At 41.7% G+C, this 23,304-nt stretch overlaps 2 protein-coding genes and 1 long non-coding RNA gene across 3 annotated transcripts; all 3 read right to left on the reverse strand.

Annotated features, from left to right (window-relative positions):
- Positions 1 to 988: 988 nt before the first annotated feature.
- Positions 989 to 16,300, reverse strand: LOC115399406 (uncharacterized). Its single transcript, XR_003932642.1, has 3 exons — positions 16,291 to 16,300; positions 11,943 to 11,952; positions 989 to 1,058 (listed from the first exon to the last, which is right to left on the reverse strand). It is a non-coding gene; the product is annotated as an uncharacterized LOC115399406 (long non-coding RNA).
- Positions 1,891 to 9,763, reverse strand: hif1an (hypoxia inducible factor 1 subunit alpha inhibitor). Its single transcript, XM_030106730.1, has 8 exons — positions 9,343 to 9,763; positions 6,115 to 6,365; positions 5,449 to 5,597; positions 5,185 to 5,330; positions 4,573 to 4,679; positions 3,775 to 3,838; positions 3,561 to 3,671; positions 1,891 to 3,249 (listed from the first exon to the last, which is right to left on the reverse strand). The coding sequence occupies exons 1-8, from the start codon at positions 9,520 to 9,522 to the stop codon at positions 3,193 to 3,195; spliced, it is 1,065 nt and encodes a 354-aa protein (XP_029962590.1). The 5' UTR covers positions 9,523 to 9,763; the 3' UTR covers positions 1,891 to 3,192.
- Positions 16,301 to 17,667: 1,367 nt separating the features above from the next.
- wnt8b (wingless-type MMTV integration site family, member 8b) lies at positions 17,668 to 22,244 on the reverse strand. The gene is made up of 6 exons (XM_030106029.1): positions 22,165 to 22,244; positions 21,406 to 21,439; positions 20,200 to 20,338; positions 19,625 to 19,750; positions 19,397 to 19,539; positions 17,668 to 18,237 (listed from the first exon to the last, which is right to left on the reverse strand). Exons 1-6 carry the CDS (start codon positions 22,233 to 22,235, stop codon positions 17,668 to 17,670), a joined length of 1,083 nt encoding a protein of 360 aa, XP_029961889.1. The 5' UTR covers positions 22,236 to 22,244.
- Positions 22,245 to 23,304: the final 1,060 nt, after the last annotated feature.

A 23,304-nucleotide genomic window follows, 5' to 3' on the forward strand; every position in this document is an offset into this window, starting at 1 on the left:
ATAATCACAGGAAATACAAACAGGTGCAGGAAGAACATTTTCTAAGTCACTACAGGGAATAAAAGGAAAACTGCAAAATAAATTCAAATGATACTTTTAATTCTAATGCATTGTGCATTGTCCACTGTGGGAGAAGACCATGGTTTTTGGTTTTGATCATGTCGGGGTCACCAATGTCAAAGTGTTCACGGTTCGCTCATTAGAAAGAAGAAATACTCAAAACTATCACTGCAGTGTTTTTGTTTTTTTCAAACGTGTTATGACACAGGGGTGTACGCACATCTGTTAATCTACTGTATCGAGTGTTGGCTTTCTCAGCAGGTCTGACAATACTCACTTTCTCAAACTTTCCTTGCCATGATATATTTATAAGATCACCATCGCAGCACATCGTTGTGGATGGATCTACGATAATATCTGTAAATAGGTTTGTTTTTTTTTGTTTTTGTTTTTTTTGTGGTGCTGTGGACTTCTCTGCTGAACAGCTTTATATTTATAATGTACATATCATTTGAGTGATGCCAATTTAACTTTGTTTCCTTGGATACACTGCAGTAACATGATGCTGTGATGTTCGTTGAGTTGTTGTGCTGTAGGAAGACCTGTGCAGTGAGACCATGACTCTGCAGTATTTAATCCTGTGAGGAAAGATCGCATATCCGTCAGTGACTCTGCTACCGTTTTGTAAGTGATTTTACTGCACCACAGACTCTTCCCTCAGGAGGTGTTACAGCACTGTTATTTCTGGAGAAGAGCCCCCCCCACCCCCGCTCCCCGCACCCCACCCCTCAGATGAAAGCTGCTGCTGATAAAGAAGTGAATTCCTGCAGCTTCCACTTTATTTTTGATATAGATGTTTAGATTTGCAAAGTCTTCAAACATGTATTCATAAGGACAAAAGGCCGTGCGCTTGCTTTCAGCCTGTTTACATATTATTTACCCACGTGGATCCGTGTCATGGCTTTTCTGACCCCATCGTGTGGAAATATTGCAGCTGTTGGTTGGATTCTGACTGGATTCTCTTTTCTTGTTCATGGTGCATTAGGATAAATGTTTTTCTCCTTTTTCCCTGATATACTGGTTTTTGAGTATCCTCTCTTATAAGCAATTATGTTGAGTTGGTGGTAGAGTGTACTTGTCCCGAGTGTTGAGAAGATGTGTTGTGACTGATGATCGTCACTATCAGCAGCAATGTCATCTTCGATCATGGTGTAGAGAGCACAGAGTGGATTTCTCAACTGAGTTTTAACCTCTTGCTTTAAGAAGACGCTGACGCACAATTTATAAGTAAATAAAGACTAATTTTTGTAGACTACCATTTCTGTTGTCTTGTTTCTTTGCTCACGTGAATTTACAGTGTAAGCAGGACAGCAATCGATCACAACACAGCAGTGTTGACTTTTGCAAACTTTTTAATCAGAGGAACAAGGCGACCACATGTTAAACAAAAAAAAACACATGCCTCTGTCTCTATAAAAGGCATTTTTAAAACCATTTAATGCAAGAGTGAAAATATGTTTACCGCAACATAGAAAAAAATTGAAAATCAAATTCTTGCAACATTTAATGCCATGCCGGTTTCAGGCAATGCACTTATACAGTAAACAGTTAACCTAGCAATGACAAAAGAGATAAGACATTCCATCTGATCGCAGGTCAATTATAATTTACAAAATAATTAGCACTTACTTGATCGTTTACTTGATCTATTTCTGGAACGCCTATTAGGATTTTGAAGGCAGAATTTATCCAGATGGGGAAAAAGCCTCGGAAAAAGTTCAATAGTCCTATTTGCTGGTCTACTCTCTGAATATGGAGACAATCATCCACTCGTTTGTACTTTAGTTTGGCACATACATCACAGGTTATGGATTCACTGTCTTTTTGTTCTTGTTAAAGGTACATCATGTGTCAGGAGAGCATTTTGGGCTGGCACTGCCATCCCTTCCATGCTCGGAACCGCTCTTCTTGCACACGCTGCAGACATGTTTTAACTCAGACCTGCTCCAGTTACGACTGCTTACTTTAAAATAAGTGGCCACTAGATGGCGCTTTATGCTGCACTGCAGATACTCAAAAAAAGCTCATCTTTTGGTAATGGTGTCTGATCCTGGCACCAGAGGGCCTCCGTCCTGCACGTTTCAGACATTCCTGCTCAAAAACACCTGAACTGATGAGTGTGTCAACCTCAAGCTCAGCAGAATGACAAGCTACGAGACAGAAACAGGTGAGCTGAAGCACAGACACTACGGATTCATTCCACTGGAGCCTTTCAACACCAGTAAAATGTATAACTCAACTCAATTAATGGATTCTCATCATTTGGATCACTCCTGAGAAGTTTCTCCACCAGCATTTCGCAACTATGTTTACTTCTAATCCTGAAACTTAACATTTGCAACTACAATTTGCAGTGTCATTTATCAGCAGCAACCCTCTCTTTAATTACTATTACACAGACCAACAGTAGCATGTCTAATGAAGTCATTAATATACAAATGAGCTTTTATAAAATAAAAAAGCAATCACTCCATTTAAAAAAAAAAAACTCTGCTGATAGCACTCCTTCAGCCAAATACTAATCTTCCTCACACACATTTGTTAAACGTTATCAGTTTGTAGGTCACTTTACTCGTGAGCGGTTGAAACTTGTGCCGATGCTGAAGCCATGTCACTCGCAAAGAAACTGTGACACTGAAAATGGAGACTACAATATGACAATCTAAAATCAACCAATCAGGCCTCCACCGCCTTACGTGTTGTGTATGGGAGTCATCTGACTTGTCTACGGTACACGTATATGAAAAATCACGATTACCTTTTTTTTATTAGTGGTCAAAACAATCAGGCTTTCCAAAAGGTACCGATCTCAAACAGTCCTGAGAGCTGACTACTGTGGGACTGCTGAGCAAACACGGAGGCCAAATCAGGCTTTGTCTTCAGAGAGGAAAAGTTCTTCAACTTCCCTTGAGTTAGTCCGGTGTTTCTTCTGCAAAGGTGGCAGGTCGCCATGGCGATGGCACTCGGAGATGATTGAAGCAGACTGATGGTTGCTTGTTGCCATGCAGCAATGTGTAGCTCCACAGATAACATGTGCATTACACACACTTACTCACACACACACAGCAGTGTCACTTTCACATGCATACCGTATTCAAAGCAGTTTACTTTTCTCAGTTAGAGGCGGGAGCTCTAACTGTGATCCTGGTCATATCGCCCCTTGATCATCGTTTTCAGTAAAGGTCCAACCTGCAAACAACACAAACATGAGCATTATCTTACAAGTCAGGCATATTTTATTGTTTCAGCCACTGGCCCAAAAATGCATACATGTACTAAATCAGGTACGCCATAAATATTCACAGTAATTGGGTTTCTGGAAGGGTCAGCGTGCCCCGGGGATTTCACGCTACAGGTGACCTAAATGTGGGTCTGATTTGATGTTCCAGAAACGGGCAGCGTGACATTCACGAGCGACGACTGCAATCTGTGAACCGATAACAGGTGGAACGGCATGGGGGGGGACAAAAAAAAAAAAAAAAAAAATCAAGCGCTTTTACTTCATGTGGATCTCCAAGTGCTTCTCCCAGCATTTTCTCAATATTCCTCATGATGGCCACCTTTTGATGAGCTCGCAGAGGGTACTCTATCCGCTTTGGTGTCGGAGCACCCTAAAAAAAAAAAAAGAAAAAAAGAGAGAAATTGTTGACCAACGTTCAAACTTGGAAGAACAAATGTCAAAAATTATGCCTGTAGCTCCTTAAATATACCTACTTTGTACCAGAAGTTTACAGTGATCGTTACTCCGCCATTTAGCAATGATTCAATGTGATGCCACCTAAAGGAAGAGCAATAATTATTTAAAAAAAAAAAAAAAAAAAAAAAAAGGTTAACAGAGCTAGAATGCAAAACAACAATTTTCTCAGCAGAAAGTATTTAAACTACATGAAGAGGAATCCTGTAATAAACACAGTACAGTTTGGGCACTTTGAAGTGATAAAATTTTAAATGTATTAAAAATCTCCAGAAACTGAGATATTGATTAAGAGAAGCGAAGCTTAATTATACCGCTGTAGTTTTTCAAAGCTTAAACGAGGATTGATATTCTAAATGTATTTTTAATTAAAACGTCTTATTAGCAGAAATGCCTCAAGCTCTGATTTATTCAAATCAGAACACACCTCTTGGCTATTGTTACCATGGGTATTTATTCTTACCAGTTAAAGAGGTGTTATTGTGATACAATTTGGAGTCATGATCCAGCACAGCTTTGATAGAGACAATTACAACCGATTACAACTGCCTCCAAGTCATTCTGACTGCACAACTGTCAACTAATTACACAGCGATCAATAAAGCACAGTAAACAAAATGACTGGTGGATAATTGTTCAGCTGCATGCGGAGACATTACATCAAACAATTTCACACTGAAAGAACTGCAGAGCAGGATATGAACACATCGGCTGACGGGGCTTTCCAGAACTCAATGCTCAAGACGCAGGCAGCTTTTTCCTGGGAAATACTGTTTATGCGATTTCTACAGACAGGCCACGCAAGAAGAGACCCTTACCAATACATCGGGATGTACAGCACATCTCCAGGGCCCACAACAGCCTCATAGCCAACAACGTTTTTGAAATTGGGAAACATCTCATAGTCCGGGTTGTCAAAATCAACCTGGAAAAGAAAATTATACAATGCATTACCTGGATTTTGATACAGATATTTATTTAGAGCAAAAAAAGCCAAATTAGTATATCCTCATGTTCAATAGACAACATTTCTTGAGAACACTTGTCATTGTTAAATAGCTCCGAATAACCACAAAAATGGAAGAAATCAACAGTTTTGACAACATTTGAGACTTTTAAATATTGACGTAAACAAGATCATCAGTTATCCCATTGTCTCCAGTGCTGATGCAGGGGAAGCACCTCAGGATGCTGCACACACACACATCACACTGGAAGGAGACGGTGGAAGGAACTGACCATTCTTCGTGGCCCATGAGCAATTTCCAAAACTTTTTAAGTTATTAGCAGGACAGGGAGGATAATCACTTTAATCATGTGTTGAACTGAAAATCATCCCAGCATCGTCTCACCACAGCACTGTGTGTCCTTCATGAAATCCCTCATTTCGATTGCTTTCACTGTCAAAACGAGGAGAATCCAGGCCTTACCTGGCTCTGCCTGTCGCAGGGGTGATGTACAGGATAAGGATAGAGACACTCAAACTGGTCTGGAGGGAAGAGGATACATCTTTTATGGCCTTTGATTTGTGCGAAGAAGTTCTGCTGCTCGTCGTAATGCGCCGGTGTCACATTGCCTACGGTGAGAGAGTGTAAATAGAGCAAGTGCAGAGGCAAATGCACCCACCGTTACACAACTGAGGTAACATAAAGCACACCTCAAAGCAGAAACCAGAACTACTGACAGGAACGTACCCTCCATGCCGATGAGCAGCAGGTTGGATGTCAGCTGCCCCCAGTTTCTCTTGGCTTGCTGCTTGTTGATCCAGTTCCAGTTGAAACCGAGAAAGTCAACAACAATCTTCTTCCCCACTGTGTCATTCAGGGTCTGCTGCAGGTATACTCTTAAAATAAATAACAAAAGAAACTAAATGTATGTCACTCTGTTGTGGACAGAAAAGGCAGAATGTGGGTGATTTTTCAAAAAGTGGTTCGGATGAATTTGTGGGATATCAGTTTGATCAAAAAGGACTCCCACTCTGTCTCCTTTAAAGCGTGAAGAACAATGTGACATTGATTGAGATGAACAGTTTGGGCCTGAACGAAAAACAGAGCCGTGCTCGCAGTAAGTGATCTATGTGTGTGCTGTCAGGTCAATTCGGGCCAAAGGAATTATGCTATCCGCTGTAAATGCTTAGTCATTTGCTCCGCTTTCATATGCTGCATTGGGTTTTATGAGCGAAGCCACCCTTCACTGCCAGCCACACCTGTCTCGCAATCACAACTCCAGACACCGAACCGTTTGAGCCTCAACAAAAAAAGAAAAATCAACTTGATTGGAGCAATAAACATGAGCAGGGTTAGGATGCATGCATGCATGTGCAAAGCTACAGCTAAAACTGAATTTTATTTACATCTTACCTCTCCTCTCCTCCCATTTCTTCTGTTTGATGCATTTTATCAACAAATTCGGAGAATTTCATCTCCATCCGTCGAGACTTGGGGACAAAGTTCTCAAAGTTGGTCATTTTTTTCTCATCATAGTAGAGAAACTTGTGGTTTTCTGCAGTGTAGACGGAGAAATCTCCATTCCCAATGTTCTCCTGGAGGTACGCGATGTCCCATTTTAGAGCTGGGTACACGAGGTTTGTGTCAGTTAAAACCACTGGCTCCTGGAAAAAGAACAAGATCATTTTACTACACTGTTACCAAAAACACATAAAATGACATTTGTTTATTGCAATTAAGTTTAACTGCACAACTGACCCATATTGCAGCCAATTCTACCACTCCCATTGAAAACCTGGCATATTTCATAGAATTTACTAGACTTTTAAATGTTAAAAGATGTTGAGATCAATGAGGGAAACACTCATCTCATGTCAGTTAGATGCTTATAATACAGAGAATCCAGTAAGTCCTCACAGAAAGCAGACATTATTGACTGTTACAAATATATTAGGAGTTTTGCACCTAATTTATCATTTTTATTCATTTCTATTCAGTGCGTTCACCTGATCTCTCCCGACAGGGGAGCAGCGAGTTCACACTGCAAATCTTTACGACTCACAACAAAGAACTGGTTAATTTTCATGCAGGGTGCCTTTCAATCTGCAACTGAAATTTGAACCTGGATCCTCCACATCCCATGCCAAGGCATGATTTATTGTCTTCTCCCACATGCATGACTCTCAGCTATCAAAATGGGGTAAAAATAACGCAGGCAGAAAGGTTTTTGCAGGGGATGCCTGCACACTCAGTCTCTTTTAATTCAATGCGAATATTTGCACGACATCTTGAAAAATATTAATTATACTATGCTTATGACAGGACTGTGGACTCTTCTACTTTCCAGTAGAATAGAATGTGCAGGATTTATGGTGCTTCTCTATATGTGGTCATGCACGGATTGAATTCAGCAGCTTTCAGTAAAACATGCTTCCTGAACCGGAGAAACATGCAGAAGTGCTCCTTGCTTCGTACGGAGGCCCCCGCGCTCACAGGGGCTACGTGACTAACTGAACGTACATGGCAGTGCGCGCCGCCGCTGCGCGCGCTCTGCACCGACTCCGGGTTTCACTTTCGCGGGAGGAACTGATGCTCGCGCATCAGGCGCGCTTGAAGTTAGCGGTTTTAAGTTTTCAGTCGGTTATCAAGCTTCTGTTTTTTTTTTTTTTTATCCGTGTGCGCCTGCCAGCAGAGAAACCACGGGCCGCTCGTCGGGCTGGATATCACATATCCTGAGTGGATTTGTCCTTTGTGATTTGCAAGTGTTTTATTTTATCTTTTTTTTTTTTTTTTTTTATTAAATAGATATTATGAATGTGTCAATAAGATTTGCGGACATAACGGGGGCCAGCTTACTGAATAGAAGAAGTCGGTGTGCCTCGATTAGGATAATGGATTTGAATTATGGATGAGTTATAAATTACACATGGCAGCAGCTGATGTATACAGAAAAATCCTACATTACAGTGTTTATGTCAAACAGTCCTTTAAACAAGAGCCAGTTTATCTTCCCTTACCAAGCAACAACGTCTTGGCCCCTGAAATAAAAGGTAGATTTCATAAGACTGATGCAGCTAATCTTGCAAAATGTCTACCAGGGCTTGGTGTGTAAGAAAAACCAAAAAAGTAGGCAGAAAGACAAAGAGGAAGTCTTGAAGAGGACACATTTCTATTCCTGTAAGCCAGTCATTGCTTTAAAGTGAAAGGTTCAATGCTATTAATGTAAAACTGGTCTTTATTTGAGTAAGATATGGTCACATGAATGGGCAGTTTAAAAAAAAAAAATGCAACCTACACTTCTGATTGCATCCTAACAAAACTAAAGGTGCTGTGATTTTTAATCTTTGAAAGCTAAGCAAGACTAAGCAGTATAAAGAATGTAAGCTCCGGTGAGAAAAAGCATATATTATCACAAGCTTCCGGTAACAGCGCATGAGGGTGTAGCTTCTTCAGAAATGAAATGTCAACAGTCATCAGTTTCAGTCAGATGCCATATACATGATAAGTCACTGTTCGATCAGTAGTTTCAACAGGGAACTATTGCTTATGATGAACAACAGGCATCGTTTTAATCTGAAAAAAAAACATTGGTCTGAAATGCCATTATGTCTGCAAATAAGGTATAACTCAAGCAATTTGCGTAAAATACAAACATCTAAGCAAAGTATTCAGATCAGGTTGTTGTAGCTGAACATACAGGTGCAGCTGTCTAAAATATCAACCTGCATCACATCACTGCAAAGCTGCTGCAAGCTATAAACACTACCATGAGCTGTACTCTTAACCAAAACACAATGTTAAGATATTTCAGTTATCTATGTTGTCAGTAAGTGCTTTCCAACAAATGTCAAAGTGTGGACAACATGACACTGGTAAGTGGACTACCTTTGAACTTGAAACCCAGCAGGCTTTGCAGTGTTTTTATGCATTGGCAAAACTACAAAATGACCGCTGACAGCAAGTAAACATCAGTGGTGAATCTCCTCACATCGATGTGACTGCATGCAAAATACACCTGCTGCTATTGCTTTGAGGTATTTTTATTGTTGGTTGATGTTTAGTCAATTGCAGACCTGATATGAAGCTTTTATGGAGGATTTTATAGCCCTCTTTGGACTTGCATCTGAGTGCATCTCAGATCCTCCGATTCTTTATTATCGCAGTCACACAGTTAAGTATCAGCCAAGGCTCTGCATGTCTTCCTGGACTCTTGGTCAATCACTTCTTAGGAGATCACTGAAGACATTTGGATTCATTCTGATGTATAAAAAGTAGTACATTTAAAAATATATAATAAATTAAATTAGTACAAATTTACAAACCAAAATACAGCTGTGATGATTGAACTCGAAAGTGAAATCAACATTATTTACGTTGCAACACGTGTCTTCTAAAATTGGACTAATATCTCTGTTTCAATTCGCCTGCAATCATTAATACTGCAATATTTTTACTCATTGATTAAAATTGCAGGAGCGAGTTTCGGTGTCAGTGCAGTGCTGGATCCTGGAGAGACAATAGGTACAGAGGAGCCAAAAATGTTGCTACAGGGGTGCAGCTGTCTTTGTGGATCCTGACATGGCTCAGATCCCCGCACTGACAGTTCAAACCGGGTCAGCGGGTCCAACTCTCAGCCGTTACCTCGTTGTTGATCAGCATCTCCGCTCGGGGGTCGGTGTGAGACAGCCTGGGGATCGGCTGAGTCGGGAAGGAGTACTTGCGGAGTTGAGCTTCATCCCAGCCGCGGCTCTGCACGCCGGAGAAAGCCGCCCCGCCGTCGCTCGTTGTCGGATCTGCCTCCACCACGGTCGCCGCTGCCATGGTCGTCGAGGAGCGCCCGGTGTGCCGCCTGCGTCGTCCCGCACAATGATGGGAGCAGAGACCAGCTCCTTTTTCCGTCCACACGGTCAGCAGCGGGGCTTTAAAACGAGCCTACTCATTCATGGAGCCGGCGGACGGAGACTGGCTGCAGCCCCTCTGCACGGCGCTGTTCCGTGTATGTTTACACCGCCCGGTCTGGGGGGCTATCGGCGTGTTGACAGCCTCCAAACAAACGACAGCCTACAACACGACAGGAAACATTTCGGCTTAATGTGCCCGCTTTGCTAAACAGCGACACCCAGCGGCGCGGAGGACAATTAGATACACTTTTTAAATTGTTTCCAGCGCAAGGGGGCGCTGTTGGATTAGATTTATTTATAAATAACCCTAATGGTCTGAAGCACTGAAGTACAGAATCACCCAAACAGAACATTTGATTAATATGTCTTACAGTCGTGGCTTGACCATATTACAATGTCATCATAATTTAAACGAAAATTTCTGAAAATAATGATAATACTTGCATTAAATGCTAAAAAAAATAAATATGATTCACTTTATTGTGTTTTGTAAACAACAAAGTTGCTTTACAACTGATATATTGTTGCCAACTCAGTAAAGTACAAATGACGTCATCGTCTACTTTAAATATCTGCTTATTTGCATATCGAGGTTCAATTAGGTGATGACGTCATTTAAAAATGATACATTGTTGCCACCTCTTCAGTCAGGGACGCATCATCTAACTTGCATTGCTGCTCATTTGCATATCCTGGACAAATTTAATTAAATGGTCAAAACAAGTAATTCAAGTAAATGTGTTAAAATAAATGGCATTACTATATTACTATTTTTAGTAATGGGTTAACTAGATATTTACTTTTCCCAGAGTTACAACGCCATTACTGTCTCTGACTAATATGTGTGGTTCCGTTACTATAATTCACTGCTTTCAGCTTGGTTTTTTTTTCTCCACTGGACTCTAACTGAGCCGACAGTGCAGAAGTTTGTGCACAGAACGAAGGAACCTCATTGGTGCAAAATACATCACGTCACATAACAGAGACACAGAGAGCCCCGGTCATTGAAAGGCAGCTTAAAGTAACTTGATTAACAGTGATCATTACACATTGGTGTGGTTAAACATTTTGAAATACTTTTTTGTGTTATTTTAATCATGTAGCAACAATATCACTGGAGATGATGATGAATGAAATATCTTATTTTCAAGTTATTACATTATGAGTTGAGGCTCTTTGAACGAGAATTGATGTCCATTATCGATGCTTATTAAACTATTATTCTATCACAGACAATGCCTTTTCTTTTTTTTCACCTTACTCCCTAAAATTTCAATTTCATTTCACAGGTGAAGTTGAATCGGATGAAAATCAGAATAGCTATGACCTGAAGCAGGTCACAGTTTCACTTTTTAGCAAAACGACCAAATTTAGCTTTCCTTGCGTTCAAGAGGACATCAAATCACATGCAACCCCCCACAGAAAAGTCCAAGAAACTCAAGAGTAAAATCAGAGATGTGATGCAATTCTTTTTTGTTGTTTTAATGATAAACTCGTATGGATAATAAAAAAAAAATGGCACATATCCTTATTATATTCCAGAACACATCTGCTTGTAGAAAATGTGGGGTCAGAGATACATACAACATGCATAGTTGCACTCAGGGACCTTTTGTGCAAATTCTTGCTCTGCAGGGTTATTCAATGCAGTTATTTTAACCTCCGTTAGGAGGCGCCAGAGATCACAAAGGTTCTGAATGAAAGGTTTCGAAAGCTGAAGCTTGAACTGGGGGGAGAGATCATCAGGACATTCCCTTGCAATCTCATCTCTTCTGAATTATGCAGTTTCAGCTTAGATTTATTACTGTACGGCCAGGAAAAGAATGCCACTTGAAGACTGACAATGTGTTGCTCAGTACAAGGGATTCCCTACAAACTCGCTAAAAACTACATTTATCTGTTTGATGAGATAGACAGTGGTGCACCTTGCCAAAATAAAGAAAGAAAAGAAATGGGAACAGTATTTTTTTTCTCTGAAATAATGTTTCCTACGGGCTCCGTAGTTTCCCAATGTAAATGAAGATTGTACAGATTGTAACATTTATTTTCACAGCAATGAGAGTTTGAAAACAATGTGCACATGTCGATTAAATCTGTTCTTGGGCAAACTCATTTGTGAACACAGGATGCAGTATATGTGCAAGAAAAGCATAGATGTGGCAGAGTCGTATCAAGGGAATTATGAAATAGGTATAAAATTGATTTGCGTTTTAAAAAACACCTGAAACAGTGTTTGTATCAACATGTTAGCCATGACAGCCATAGTTTCAACTAGACACACTGTGACAATCGCCTCGCCATAAGGGAGGAAACTGTGTGCTGGATGGCCGACTCTACTACTTTTCCACCACTGAGAACAACCTTTCAACTGTTTTCCAAGGACAGACAAGGTTGGTTGCTGACAGACAAGGTTGCTGATACAAAGCTGTACAATGTGTTCTTTACACCAACGTGGATTTCTAAAGACAGTAGAACTCCATCTCTGCACTGTCAGCCACCGATAAATTGAATACACGTTCTATCGGACATTGAAGACACACTTGAGGAGAGTGGTCTCAAAGAAATGCAGATGCTGTATCAACCTTGGGTCAATGTTTCTCAAGAAGAGTAACACAGGTTCATCAGCCTACTATTGTATCACTGTATTTCTCTATCGGGCACACCTCTCAATGATCTGTGCAGAGTCAATGATCCACTTCTTAACTTCTTAACTACTCAGCCCTCCTTTATTTTTTTTTATTCCAAGCACGATTGCTGACATTGAAAGTGAACCAGTTTGCAGATACCTTCTTTTTATTTTAAAACACAAGATCATCTGGTAAAATATGAGATGTGATAAAATTCTGAACTGCAGTACCATCAAGACTATCAATTTGACTGCTATCAATAATAATGATGATTCAGTATAATGTTTGAAAGATTAAAAAAAAAGAAAACAGTTAATGCTCCACCTTTAAGTACCTCCATTAAGAATGCAGAAATGGAATATAAGCATATAAATAGTTTATGACATATCGCTGGCAGACGTTACGGTGCAAATTTATAGTGATGAACTGTGTTTGTTTACGATAACCGCCTTTCCTATGAGGATATTTTATACCGTCTTAATGCTTCCAGTCAATATCTAAATACAGATCGGCTGTTATTTGGGAAGAATTGAGGATTTTGAGTTGTTGAACAAGATCAGTAGCGCTTGTATTTGCTGCAGTTTGTAGACAACTTCCACAGCATGAAGCAAAGTCTGTTGGTTGGACTTAAACCTGCTTGATGAAGGCACACCATGCCTTCAGTTACTTTAACACTTCTGTTTTCGATGTTATGTGACCGGCTCCAGCACCCTGTGACAATTAGATGATGCAAATAAGATGATGGATGAAATTTAGCAAAAACCTTTCAATATGCTTTTCTGGAGAATTGTCGAACTTTATGTCACTCATGAGAGCTTCAGGGAGGCTGCAGACATGGGGGAGTGACTGAAATACAATGTTCTGGAATATTTTCATGCATTTCCTTGAAAATGTCTGGTAACTTAAAGAAAAAAGATGCCCTGGACACTTTTTGGACTCTACATTTTAACAATATTCCATAATTTATTTAACTATAGTTCTGCATTTGACCCATTTGCATTAGAAGTCGCTGTAAAGAAGAAAAAAACGAAAACAAAACAATAATGCAAAGCTTGTGAACACAAGCACCCTGGAAGTGGCTGGGTTGTCTGCAGTCCCACCTGCGCTTTGCTTGCTGCGGCATGCAAACATGTCAGGACAGCAGGTGTAAGGAGAGCGTGTACAGTATATTCAAGTGAAAGTTTTTTTTTTTTTATTGCTCTGAGTCACTTTTGTGCCTCAGGCAACGTCAGAGTTTAGTGCCGACAGTGTACAGGCCCAGACCTGAACGCATTCAACAAACAGTATACAGCATGGCTCGGAACTGAACAAACACACTTGAAAAACACAGTCAATATTTAACTATGACGTATCGCGTGTTGCTGTTTCGGTCAGTGGGGGGATTTCTGTGACACAGCAAAATGCACCTTGCTCGGTCAACTCTGTTTAGTCAATATGACACAAGCTCAGAAATAGATGGGCAACATGTTCCTATTAATCACTTTGACCATTGCCAGACTTCAGGCGTAGATTTGAGTTGCAGGAGCTGGTTCGGGCTTCCTGCTGGGTTCCCATGCTCTGTTTCCTGTGCACATCAGTGAGCTGAGCTGAGCTGAGCTGAGCTGAGCTGATCCGTCTTCTTCCAGTTCTCTGCAGACACCCACAGCCTGGTGACTGATCACCCTGGTGAGTCACAGTAAGCCTGTATCTCAGTCCGTCTGATACAAACAAACATGGGCCGACGCTGCTTCCTCCACAACAAATAGACAAGCTGATAAGACCCTCTTAGGGAGCTACAGTAACAACGATTTCCTGATAAGTGGAGGTACCTAACAAATAGAGCAAGGGCAGGCGGTGGCAAAAGCAATAATGACTAAAAAGACGCCAAAACCTGAACAAAGAGCAGCTCCGGGTTTCACAGCTTCATGTAAACCGGAGCACACGGTGCCTGCACCGCTCATCTGTGATGGCTTTCTCTCACATTCTCCCTGACCCTCGCCCCTCTAGGTGTTGTGGGTCCAAAACCCTTAAGCCATAAATCCTATTAGCCAGGGATTCTCTGAAGCATTAAAAGTCATTTTCCCAGCTTTAATTGTTTGCATTATCACTAGCTACCTGATGATAGCGTACCTGAGAAAGCTGCAGCCTCTGCAGAGCCACTGAGATATCTCTGAACACCCCAAACGTTAAAATCAACATCAAACCAAGATTTAAATCTGGTAACACTTGTACAGTATTATAATACAAAATGCCAAAAAATATTCTGTATATTTCATGCATATGTTTCCAGGTATCCAATTCATACAAATATATGTGTTTATTAAACATATTTAACTTAAATATTTTTCAGATATTCACAAAAGTTGACTTACCTTGGATTTAGTTTTGTTTGCATGTGGATTTTTTTTAATACCAATGTGGTTTTCATAAAAAAGAAAAACCCAAAACAAGTCAAACGGGGAGATGATTCTAAATAAAATGTGATAATTTGAAAATGATATCTGTGGCAGGCAGAACAGGTTGAGTAATGAATAAAGGTTTAGGCTGTACACTGTTTAAGTTGTATCTTATCTATCAGTTTTAGAATTTTGAAAAATGATAACAACACTTACCCTAACATCTCACACATGGTTGGTTGCGTTTTGGTCCATCTGAGCGTGTCTCATTCACAACAGTTAGTTTTTATATTCTTGTATGCATTGCGTACATAAAACAAGTGCAATATATTATTTATAATAAATCTTTTAAAAATCATCAAAGTCTTGTTTTTTTTCAATAGACCTTCAATAAAACTTGAGAATTTGATTCCTATAAATGTTTAAGTGAAACATTGGAATACGCTAAGTACCCTTTTTTTCACCTAGGTATGTGTACTATATAGAAAATGTGTGTCCTCTTTTTCCCACCTTTGTGTATTTGCTTCCAGATCAGAGGTTCAAATTAATTACATAAGCTTTTGAAAGAAAGCATGTGCCTGAAATCCCAGCAGAGTTGCCTCTATCGCTGCCACCTTGGATTCATGTGCTCCAGCAGATTGAAGATGGCAGGGCCGGCCTGAGAGACGGAAGTTCAGGCCCCTCGGTCGGAGGTCGTGTCACTCTCTGGGGTGGAGGGAATCGAATGCTTCAATCATGACTGACACCGTGTGCTGTTTCACACGCCTGTTATAATTGAATGAAGTAGACATTGTTCAGATAAAAGGTATAGTATATATAGAAACAGGAGATGACACGAGACAAGTTGAGTTTTCTTGCGTGTCAGCAGGTGAGATGCACCAAAGACACTGCGCTGGTGAATAAAATCAAAGATTAAAGGTTGCAGTACACTGTAAGCATGAATTTGTTTTGTCTTTTTTCAGCGGATATTTCTGTGCTTCTCTCAGCTGAAGCTGCAGTCCTGCAGCGGCTGACACATGCTGCCTCCAACTGAGCAATGCCCTCTTTTATCTCTGCTGCTGATGCACAGCTGAGGCCCAGAGAACAGGTGAAAGAGACCAGATTCACAAAGCAGATCTCTCACATATCCGTGTTGCAGCCTTTCTTTCAGTGATAATTTTAATACATGTGGGTTTCTGTGGGCAGACGTGGGATGATGACCGCAGCAGGTCTGACGGATTTAACCTAAAATAGTCGTAACCAAGTTTTTGCATTAACTTTTGAGGCTTGAACGCGGCATATTGCTGAAGTTCCACAGAGCCGCGGGGCAAACAGCTCGGTATGCTGGATCTTTTGTTGGCGAGAGCGTTTTGTTGCATGCCAGGCAGAGCAATCCAGTCTGCCCACAGGGGTCATCAGAGGAGAGGGTAGTTTTGATTATGATCATTATTAGGTAAATAAGATGTCAACAAGGTGTTTCCTTGACACTTCACTGAGTAAAAGGAGGAAGGTGCAGAAATGAACGCCCCCTTCTCAATGGGACCTCTAATCTCCCCTTTCAGGGGCTTCTTGTCTGAAGGGCCTCGGCTTCGGCTGCCATGTGCTAGTCTGCCTGGGCCTGGCACTTCTTACTTGCAGGTGGGGTGAGTATCCTGGCAAGCATGTGTTTATAAAACCCACTTGTTTGGGCACAATACTTGAACTAACTTCTTTTGAGTGAACAGTGTGAATCTGAGCAAAGCCTTTTCCCAAAGTCCTTTAGAAGGCGACGGCCCATTGAGAGCAGAGAAGGAGGGATTACCTTGCTCGACAGTGGTGCATTTCCGAGAGAGCTGATTAGCTCTGCATTCATTGTTAAATCGAGCAAAGGAAGGCCCTAGAGGAGTGAAAGGATCCAAATAGGTGGGCCCAGAAATAAAACAGCCACAGGAAGCCTTGCACAGGCAACCCAAAGTTTTCCCAACATTTCTTTCCCCCCCCCCCCACTCCTGAGGAAGGGCGGTGTGAAAAAGGAGATTAGCATACAAAATTAGAGGCGGGCTCATTTTTAAGGGCAACTTGCCTCATGCCCTCCACCCCCAAGGCCCTACTCTGTCTGGACAAAGTTAATTAAACCAGTATTAAACAGTGAAGAAATTTCCAAGCGCTCAGGAGTTAGGGAGGCTCTTTGAGGATTACCAATGATGAGAGAGAGAACGGGAGGTATTTGTTGAGGCGAAATTGAGAAAGGCACGATAGAAGAGCGCGCTGAAAAGTTTTCTGTGCTCGTTGGTTTGCTGAGTATCCTAACCCCAGTGGGAGCAGCGCGAAGAGCGAGGCTGTGTTTACTCCAAACAACAAGGTATTACTGTCACAGAGAGACATTGTCCTCAGGCTGAATGATACACAATGGAAGGATTTATTGTTATACTTTAATAGAAAACAAACCACGTGGGCAACTACCAAGATAGCAAAACTAGGGAAATGTGCAATAAATTAACAATGTACAGTACAAAGTGCTTCATTTTATATACAATTAAATACATCGAGATGGGCAGCAAAGATCAAGGTGAACCAAACAACGGGAGAGCATGATGAGCCCGGAAATGTCAAAATGTGTAGGAAAATGAAACCAGAACCTGGCGGCAGCAGCAGCTGAAGCATCCAAAGATTCACTGCTGCAGATGCAGCATTCATAAAAATATTGATTAGCCAGATCAGTCATCCAACTGTTAAGGTTTAACCCCAAGATTTTTTGTGTATACATGAAAATAAATAATGTACAGTAAGTGACTTTCGTAGTAAAAAAAAAAAACTTCAAATGCCCAGAAATTTTTCCAAAAAATGATGTAAAAAAAGTATAAAAATATACCTTAAATACTTTTATACCAAAAATACTACAAAGTTTTTTTTTTTTTAGAAAAAAAAGTGAAAGTTTTCTCTCCTCCATCCTGTGGCTTTACACACACCTCACTGTCATTTATTTTAAGTGTTACTTGGAGTACTTTAGCTGATTTTTTTTTTTTTTTTTTGTAGAGAATACACACTAGCCAAACACTGAGCAGTTCCTGGGTGCGGACAGCAGCTGTGAAGAGACGGAGAAGTTCAGTGCTTCTTCCTCAGTCGGAGGTTTTTCCGCCGGCTGCTGGCGCTCTCGTTCCTCCCCCTCTGTCCTCCTTTCTTGACACAAAAATACTTGGTGACCGTCTTTCTGCACTGCTCACACCTCACCGCGCAGCACCAGTGAAATTTGCAGTTGCAGCTCGACACCATCTCGGCTTTGCGCTCCTGCACGGCGAGCCCGCACTCCCCGCAGAGTCTCTTGCAGCTCCGCTTCTCCCACTTGCTCAGGTTCTTGCCCTTCTTGAGGCACTCGCGGCCCTCCGTGCCGGGGAGGCCCAGGGTTCGATTCTCCAGGCAGTAGTCGGGGGAGTCTTCCAGGTGGACCAGCTCCTTGCGGGAGATGGAGCTGAAGGTCTCGGCGATGGCTCCCCGGCTGGCGGCGCTGTTGCCCGCTCCTCGCAGCAGATCCACCTTCAGAGCGCGGTGGTACTTCTCCTTCAGGTAGTTCCCCACCTCCCTGAACTCGGGCAGCTGCAGCCAGCAGGTCTGAGTGGTGCAGCTTCCCGAGACGCCGTGGCACTTGCACGTCCTCTGCATGGTCCCCTTCACAGCCTGGGGACACAGAGCGGCGACACGGGCGTTACTTACGGTAGGCGTTCTCATGTTGTTTACAGAAATTGATCGAACTCATCAAATTCATCTTTTTTATTAATAAAATCAGACCTATGTAAGATTAAACTGGATTCTTTCCTGTTTCTTGATTGATGCGTTGTCAAATTAACATATTGTATTGTCAAAATTCCCCCAGTTAGGTTAAAATAAAACGATGAATATGATGAAAAGGAGGAATGCCAGCTTCAAGGTTCCATTGCAGAGCTTTTTTTTTGTCACCCTCAGTGTTTTTTCCTGACTTTGCCCGACACAAAACAGCTGTCGTCTGAAAGAGGGAGTTTTCTTGCGGTGAAGAGGGGATGAACTTTCTGTTGAGGTGAGGCTGAATCAAAGTTTCACAATGAGACTTATTGTCCGCCCCAGTATAAATAGGAGTATTTATTTAGCATGTTCATTATCAACATGTTTTCTGGTGTGAGAAGACCCAATGGAGAGTCCCATTGAGCGGAAAAATAAAAAAAAAAGGAGTTTTTTTCTCTCTTTATGTCCCCATTTTTTTCTGTTACAATGATGCTCCAGGTGCCGTGGGGATCCCAAGGTCCAACCGGGGGGAGCAAAGGCACCAGAAACAAAGAGCACTTCAGCTGCACGCCTGTGGTCCCCTCAGACACCCTCAGGGCCAAACAAAGACCAACATAAATGTGGGATCCTTATTGCAAGAATAAAACTAAACACTTATTTTAAAAAGCGGAATAATACAGAATGCTGTGCAATGTCTGGCTCCCCGGGATCTTTAATTAAGCTTGCACCAGCGATCCTGAGATTCTTGAGTTGAGGTATTGTCATAAGGAGCATTCAACACTGGTAAATAGGCCCTTCTGGTACACCGAACACACTGTTATTATTAGAGGCGAGTGGCACCTCACTTATAGCGACGTGAAAGAGATGCTTGGGTGGCACACTCAGTGTAATTCGGAGCAGGAAAGAAAAAAATTATTCAAAAGGGCCAATCAGTTGGAGGGCCATGAGAGATTTGCAAAAATTTCAACCAAGTTGCCACCCAGTGGCAAACCATACGCTTTCGACTGCATATGGATGCTACGTCTGAAACTCATCAGTCATTTCCAAGGCAGCTGAAACAGATCAACACCCACTGTACCTTGCGTCCAGCTTCATTATTATGGAGATTCATGGCCGCTCGTGCATCCTGCCCAGTCTCCAAGGCATCGACAAACTGCTTGGAGATGGCCTCTCCGAAGCCAACGTTGTCGCTGCAGCCGCCCCACAGCCAACCGTGACCGCCTGGACGAGAAACAGAAACAGATCGAGAGCTGACTGCTGCTCCGGCGCCTTCGGAAAGAACGAAAACAGATGTGTTTTCACACACCTCGCTGTCCATTCCTGCTGTCGTCGCAGCCGCAGTTGTCAAAGTCTCCAAGACTGCAGTTCCTGGTTAAGGTGTACATAACCCCGGCAGAGCTGATGGCATGGACAAAGGCTGTCTCCCGATTTGCTGAAAACAGAAATGCACAGACCATCCCGTTTGAAATTAAGTAAAAAATTGGCTTGATCAGCTTTTTTTTTCTTGTTGAAGACATAAAATCCAAATTTAATAACAGTTACGCTTCTAATCTGCATCATAATGCCTTTCCAAACACATTGTTTCTTTCTCCTTGTTAATCCCTAGATATGGCACTGATTCTGATATATGCTTTGAAAGGGATTAGTCTGTTTGTTTTACTCCTAACATCAGTGGTAAGTGTAACTTCTCCAAACTCTCTGTTCACTCAGCAGTCAGCTCTATTCCACAGAGGGAGGGAAACACCTTTAGAATACAGATCTAAAGAAAAGCATCCTTGAAAATTTTTTTTGCACTATTATTCTTTAAAAAAAAAAACGTTGAAAAGCATCACTGTGAGTTGTTTGAGCAGGCGTTAGGACTCTGAGGGACTGAAGGCTTACCGCTGCGTAGGCTGCTGTGTGTGGACAGCTGCAGAGCCCTCTCTGGGCAGTTCCAGCGGTCCCATGCAAACTGGTATTTGCACTCCTCTATGCCACTCTGAGCGCCTGCCGCCACGCTGCTCGAGTAGATCAGATACGCCTGTGGCAGCAAAATATATGATATTATATAATACAAAGCAAAACAAACAACACAAACAGAGCGTTTCACGTCTTGTTATCAGTAGTAGAACGACTCGTAGTAGAACAGGTGTCCTGAGCGTTATGCAATTCCTCATCTGTTGCATGCATTCAAGCTATTGCAACCAAATGTATAATACAACCCAGTAAGTAAGAAAAGCATGTTAACATATTTTTTTTCCGAGCCAAGGTGGAATATTTAAAACTTTGCTTACTTTGGCTGTCCGTTAGGCTGAATTGCAGGCAGCCTCAAACTGGTTCAGCGTGTCTGATTTGTGCAGGCGTGTGTGAATCCTAAAGTGATTTAAGTGTCTATGAGAATACTTCAGGGCATTTCTGAGCTAAGTGATGGCTGGTAAAGTCTGATCTTGCAAAATGGCAGTTGAAAACACATCTCAGCCTGTTTTTATCTTCCTGGGGTTGTTGGAAGCCTTCAGCTCAAAGTCTTTTTAAAGCAATATTCACAGCAACGCTAAATTACAGCGGAGGATTGAAAATGTGGTTAAAATGTTTTGGATTTACACAAAGTAATCTTGTCAATTTCACTGAGCAAAAAACAATGCGGGCCCACACTGACCTCCCACATTAATAAACTTTTAACTGAGCGCAATAAGTTGTTGAGCTTCTTTGAACCGGTGCGCTCCGTCCTTGGCTTTCGCCTGCCCCTCCGTCTCCTGTTCAGACTGTGTGAATGATAATATAACTAATATGTCTCAAGTGGCCTTCAGGGAGATGGAGTACCACCTCTTTCACAGGGGTCTGGCTCGCTAATGATGACCACCCACTACAGCCCGGGCTGCCCTTGCCTCTTAACACATTCAACCCTGGAATACACAGAGCCTCTGAATAAGGTCAAGTGTACAGAGGGGGGAGAAAAAAATCACAAAAGCCAAAGAATATCACTGTCATTGTGGCACGAAAACAGGTACTGGAGCTTGTACACACACTCGAGGTAAGACAACACAAAGAGCATGCTTTCTACCACTCTCTTTCTTTTGGGAGAAAAAGATCAAAAGGAGATTGGCTTACCTTGGGCCCAGTCATCAAGAAATTATTCACTGACCTGGAAAAGAAGACAGCTTATTCGCTCAAGGAAGCTCAGTGTCCTTTGCAAATTCCTCGGCTAACATCTCTCATTAGTGCACTTTGGAACATGTTAAACTGTCACACCAGCAGTCATACACTCCTCAGTGAAAGGTAGCGCTTGGTTTATCGAAGGGTTTGAAGAATGACAGGAGTTGATGCACTCCACCTTAAAATCCCAGTTATTAAAAATCCAGTGGATTCCTGCTCCCAACATAATGCTGTTAGAAATATTGGACATCCATTTATCAAAAAGGACATCATGGCTACTATAAGAAATGTTCATAAATCTTGAAAAAAACACGTTAACAGTGTTGATGAGGTTGAGATAATATGCAGGCCTACCCTTTCTGGGAAAACCACTAGTTTTGGTTAAACCAAAGAGGAGGATGACTGGAAAGTCACTTTAATTTGCAGCATTGACTTAAGTGGTTTTTAAACCAGGTTTCAAACTAGGGTTCCCCACACTCAAGGTCAAGACTTAACTCACGCACCTTAAAAATACCTCTTATTAGAAAGGAATAAATAGATTTCAGTTTTTTATTTTTTTGCAAAAACTGAGTAATTAGTGTTCATGGCTCTATGTGCACACCTCTACAAACTCATTGTTCTAATTCATTTAGACTAACAAGAGAAGATAGAAATATTGGTTGCACGTGCCAAAAAAAAAAAAAGTTATATATATTCTTTAAAAAAGTGTCTTACCAGCAGCAGCAGGATCTCATGTGAGCCAGCAGAATAAAAGCGTAGTAGAGAGTCTCGCAGTGCAGGAACATCCTGACAGGTGAGCGGACTGAGCCTGAGCGATGGACCAGCGAGACTGAGGAGCTTCACCAGGGGCTTCCAGCATTCAAGGAGAGGGGGCTCTGAAATGGAGCTGCTCTGGTCCCAACAAGAGATTATCTGCTTAATTAAAGATTTTCCCCCGTCTTGCTCTCCCGGCCAATCAGAAGTATTGCGCCGAGGAGAGAGTGAAGTGATCAAAAGGGCACCCTGGGCCTTCAGGGCCGGACCAGGCTGGGCTCCCTGCCTCCATTCAGGGGCGAAGGAAGATCTGTTTAATCCCACAGGGAAAGTGTAACACTGATCCCTCACTGAGGAGAAACGTTTATCTAATGGATTTCTAACAGATGATTGTCGGGGATCAGGGGAAGATACAGCTCGATTGTTAATTTGATGGGATGATAAAAATGACCCTCGTGTTGTCGAGGGGTTGAATTATTATTCAAATGTGATTAAATCAGTGTGTGTCACCTCGAAACTTGAGGAGTGATACTCATCTAGCTGTTCATCCCTCGCTAAATAAATATATCAAATCGCAATATGTAGGATCTACATTGTAAATTTGCATAAATGGTAAATTCCATTTAAAAAAAAAAACATGTAAAAACAAGATTAATTTTCATTACCTATACATTTTATGTCCTGGAAACATCGGAATGGGATGGTTGTAATTTGTTTAACTATTTGAGGAATTTAGCAGCAAGCATGTCTGCCAGTGATGATCTGCAGAAAATAAAGGGAGGATTGGGCCATTGATCAGATAGCTACGGGACATTTGCATGACTAATCCAGACGGCCTTTCCTAACACTGGATGAAGGGTTATTCCTCAGTAACCTTGTCTGACCTCTAGGTCTCTTTCCTTTGCCACAGGCAGGCCTTTTGCAATCTTCTTGTGTGCAAATTAGGATTAGTGGGAAAGAGTGATTTGCCCCGGGAACTTCTGAGGGATGTTTTTGGATTAAGGTTTAAAGAGAAATGACAAGTGAGAGGGGACAAAAACAGGGACCGTCCTGTTGTTTCAGTTTATTTGGAGTTACACAAAACAATTCCCAAAACATTTT

The sequence above is a fragment of the Salarias fasciatus genome, chromosome 13 (assembly GCF_902148845.1).
Source record: "Salarias fasciatus chromosome 13, fSalaFa1.1, whole genome shotgun sequence".
In the NCBI taxonomy this organism is placed as follows: Eukaryota; Metazoa; Chordata; class Actinopteri; order Blenniiformes; family Blenniidae; genus Salarias; species Salarias fasciatus.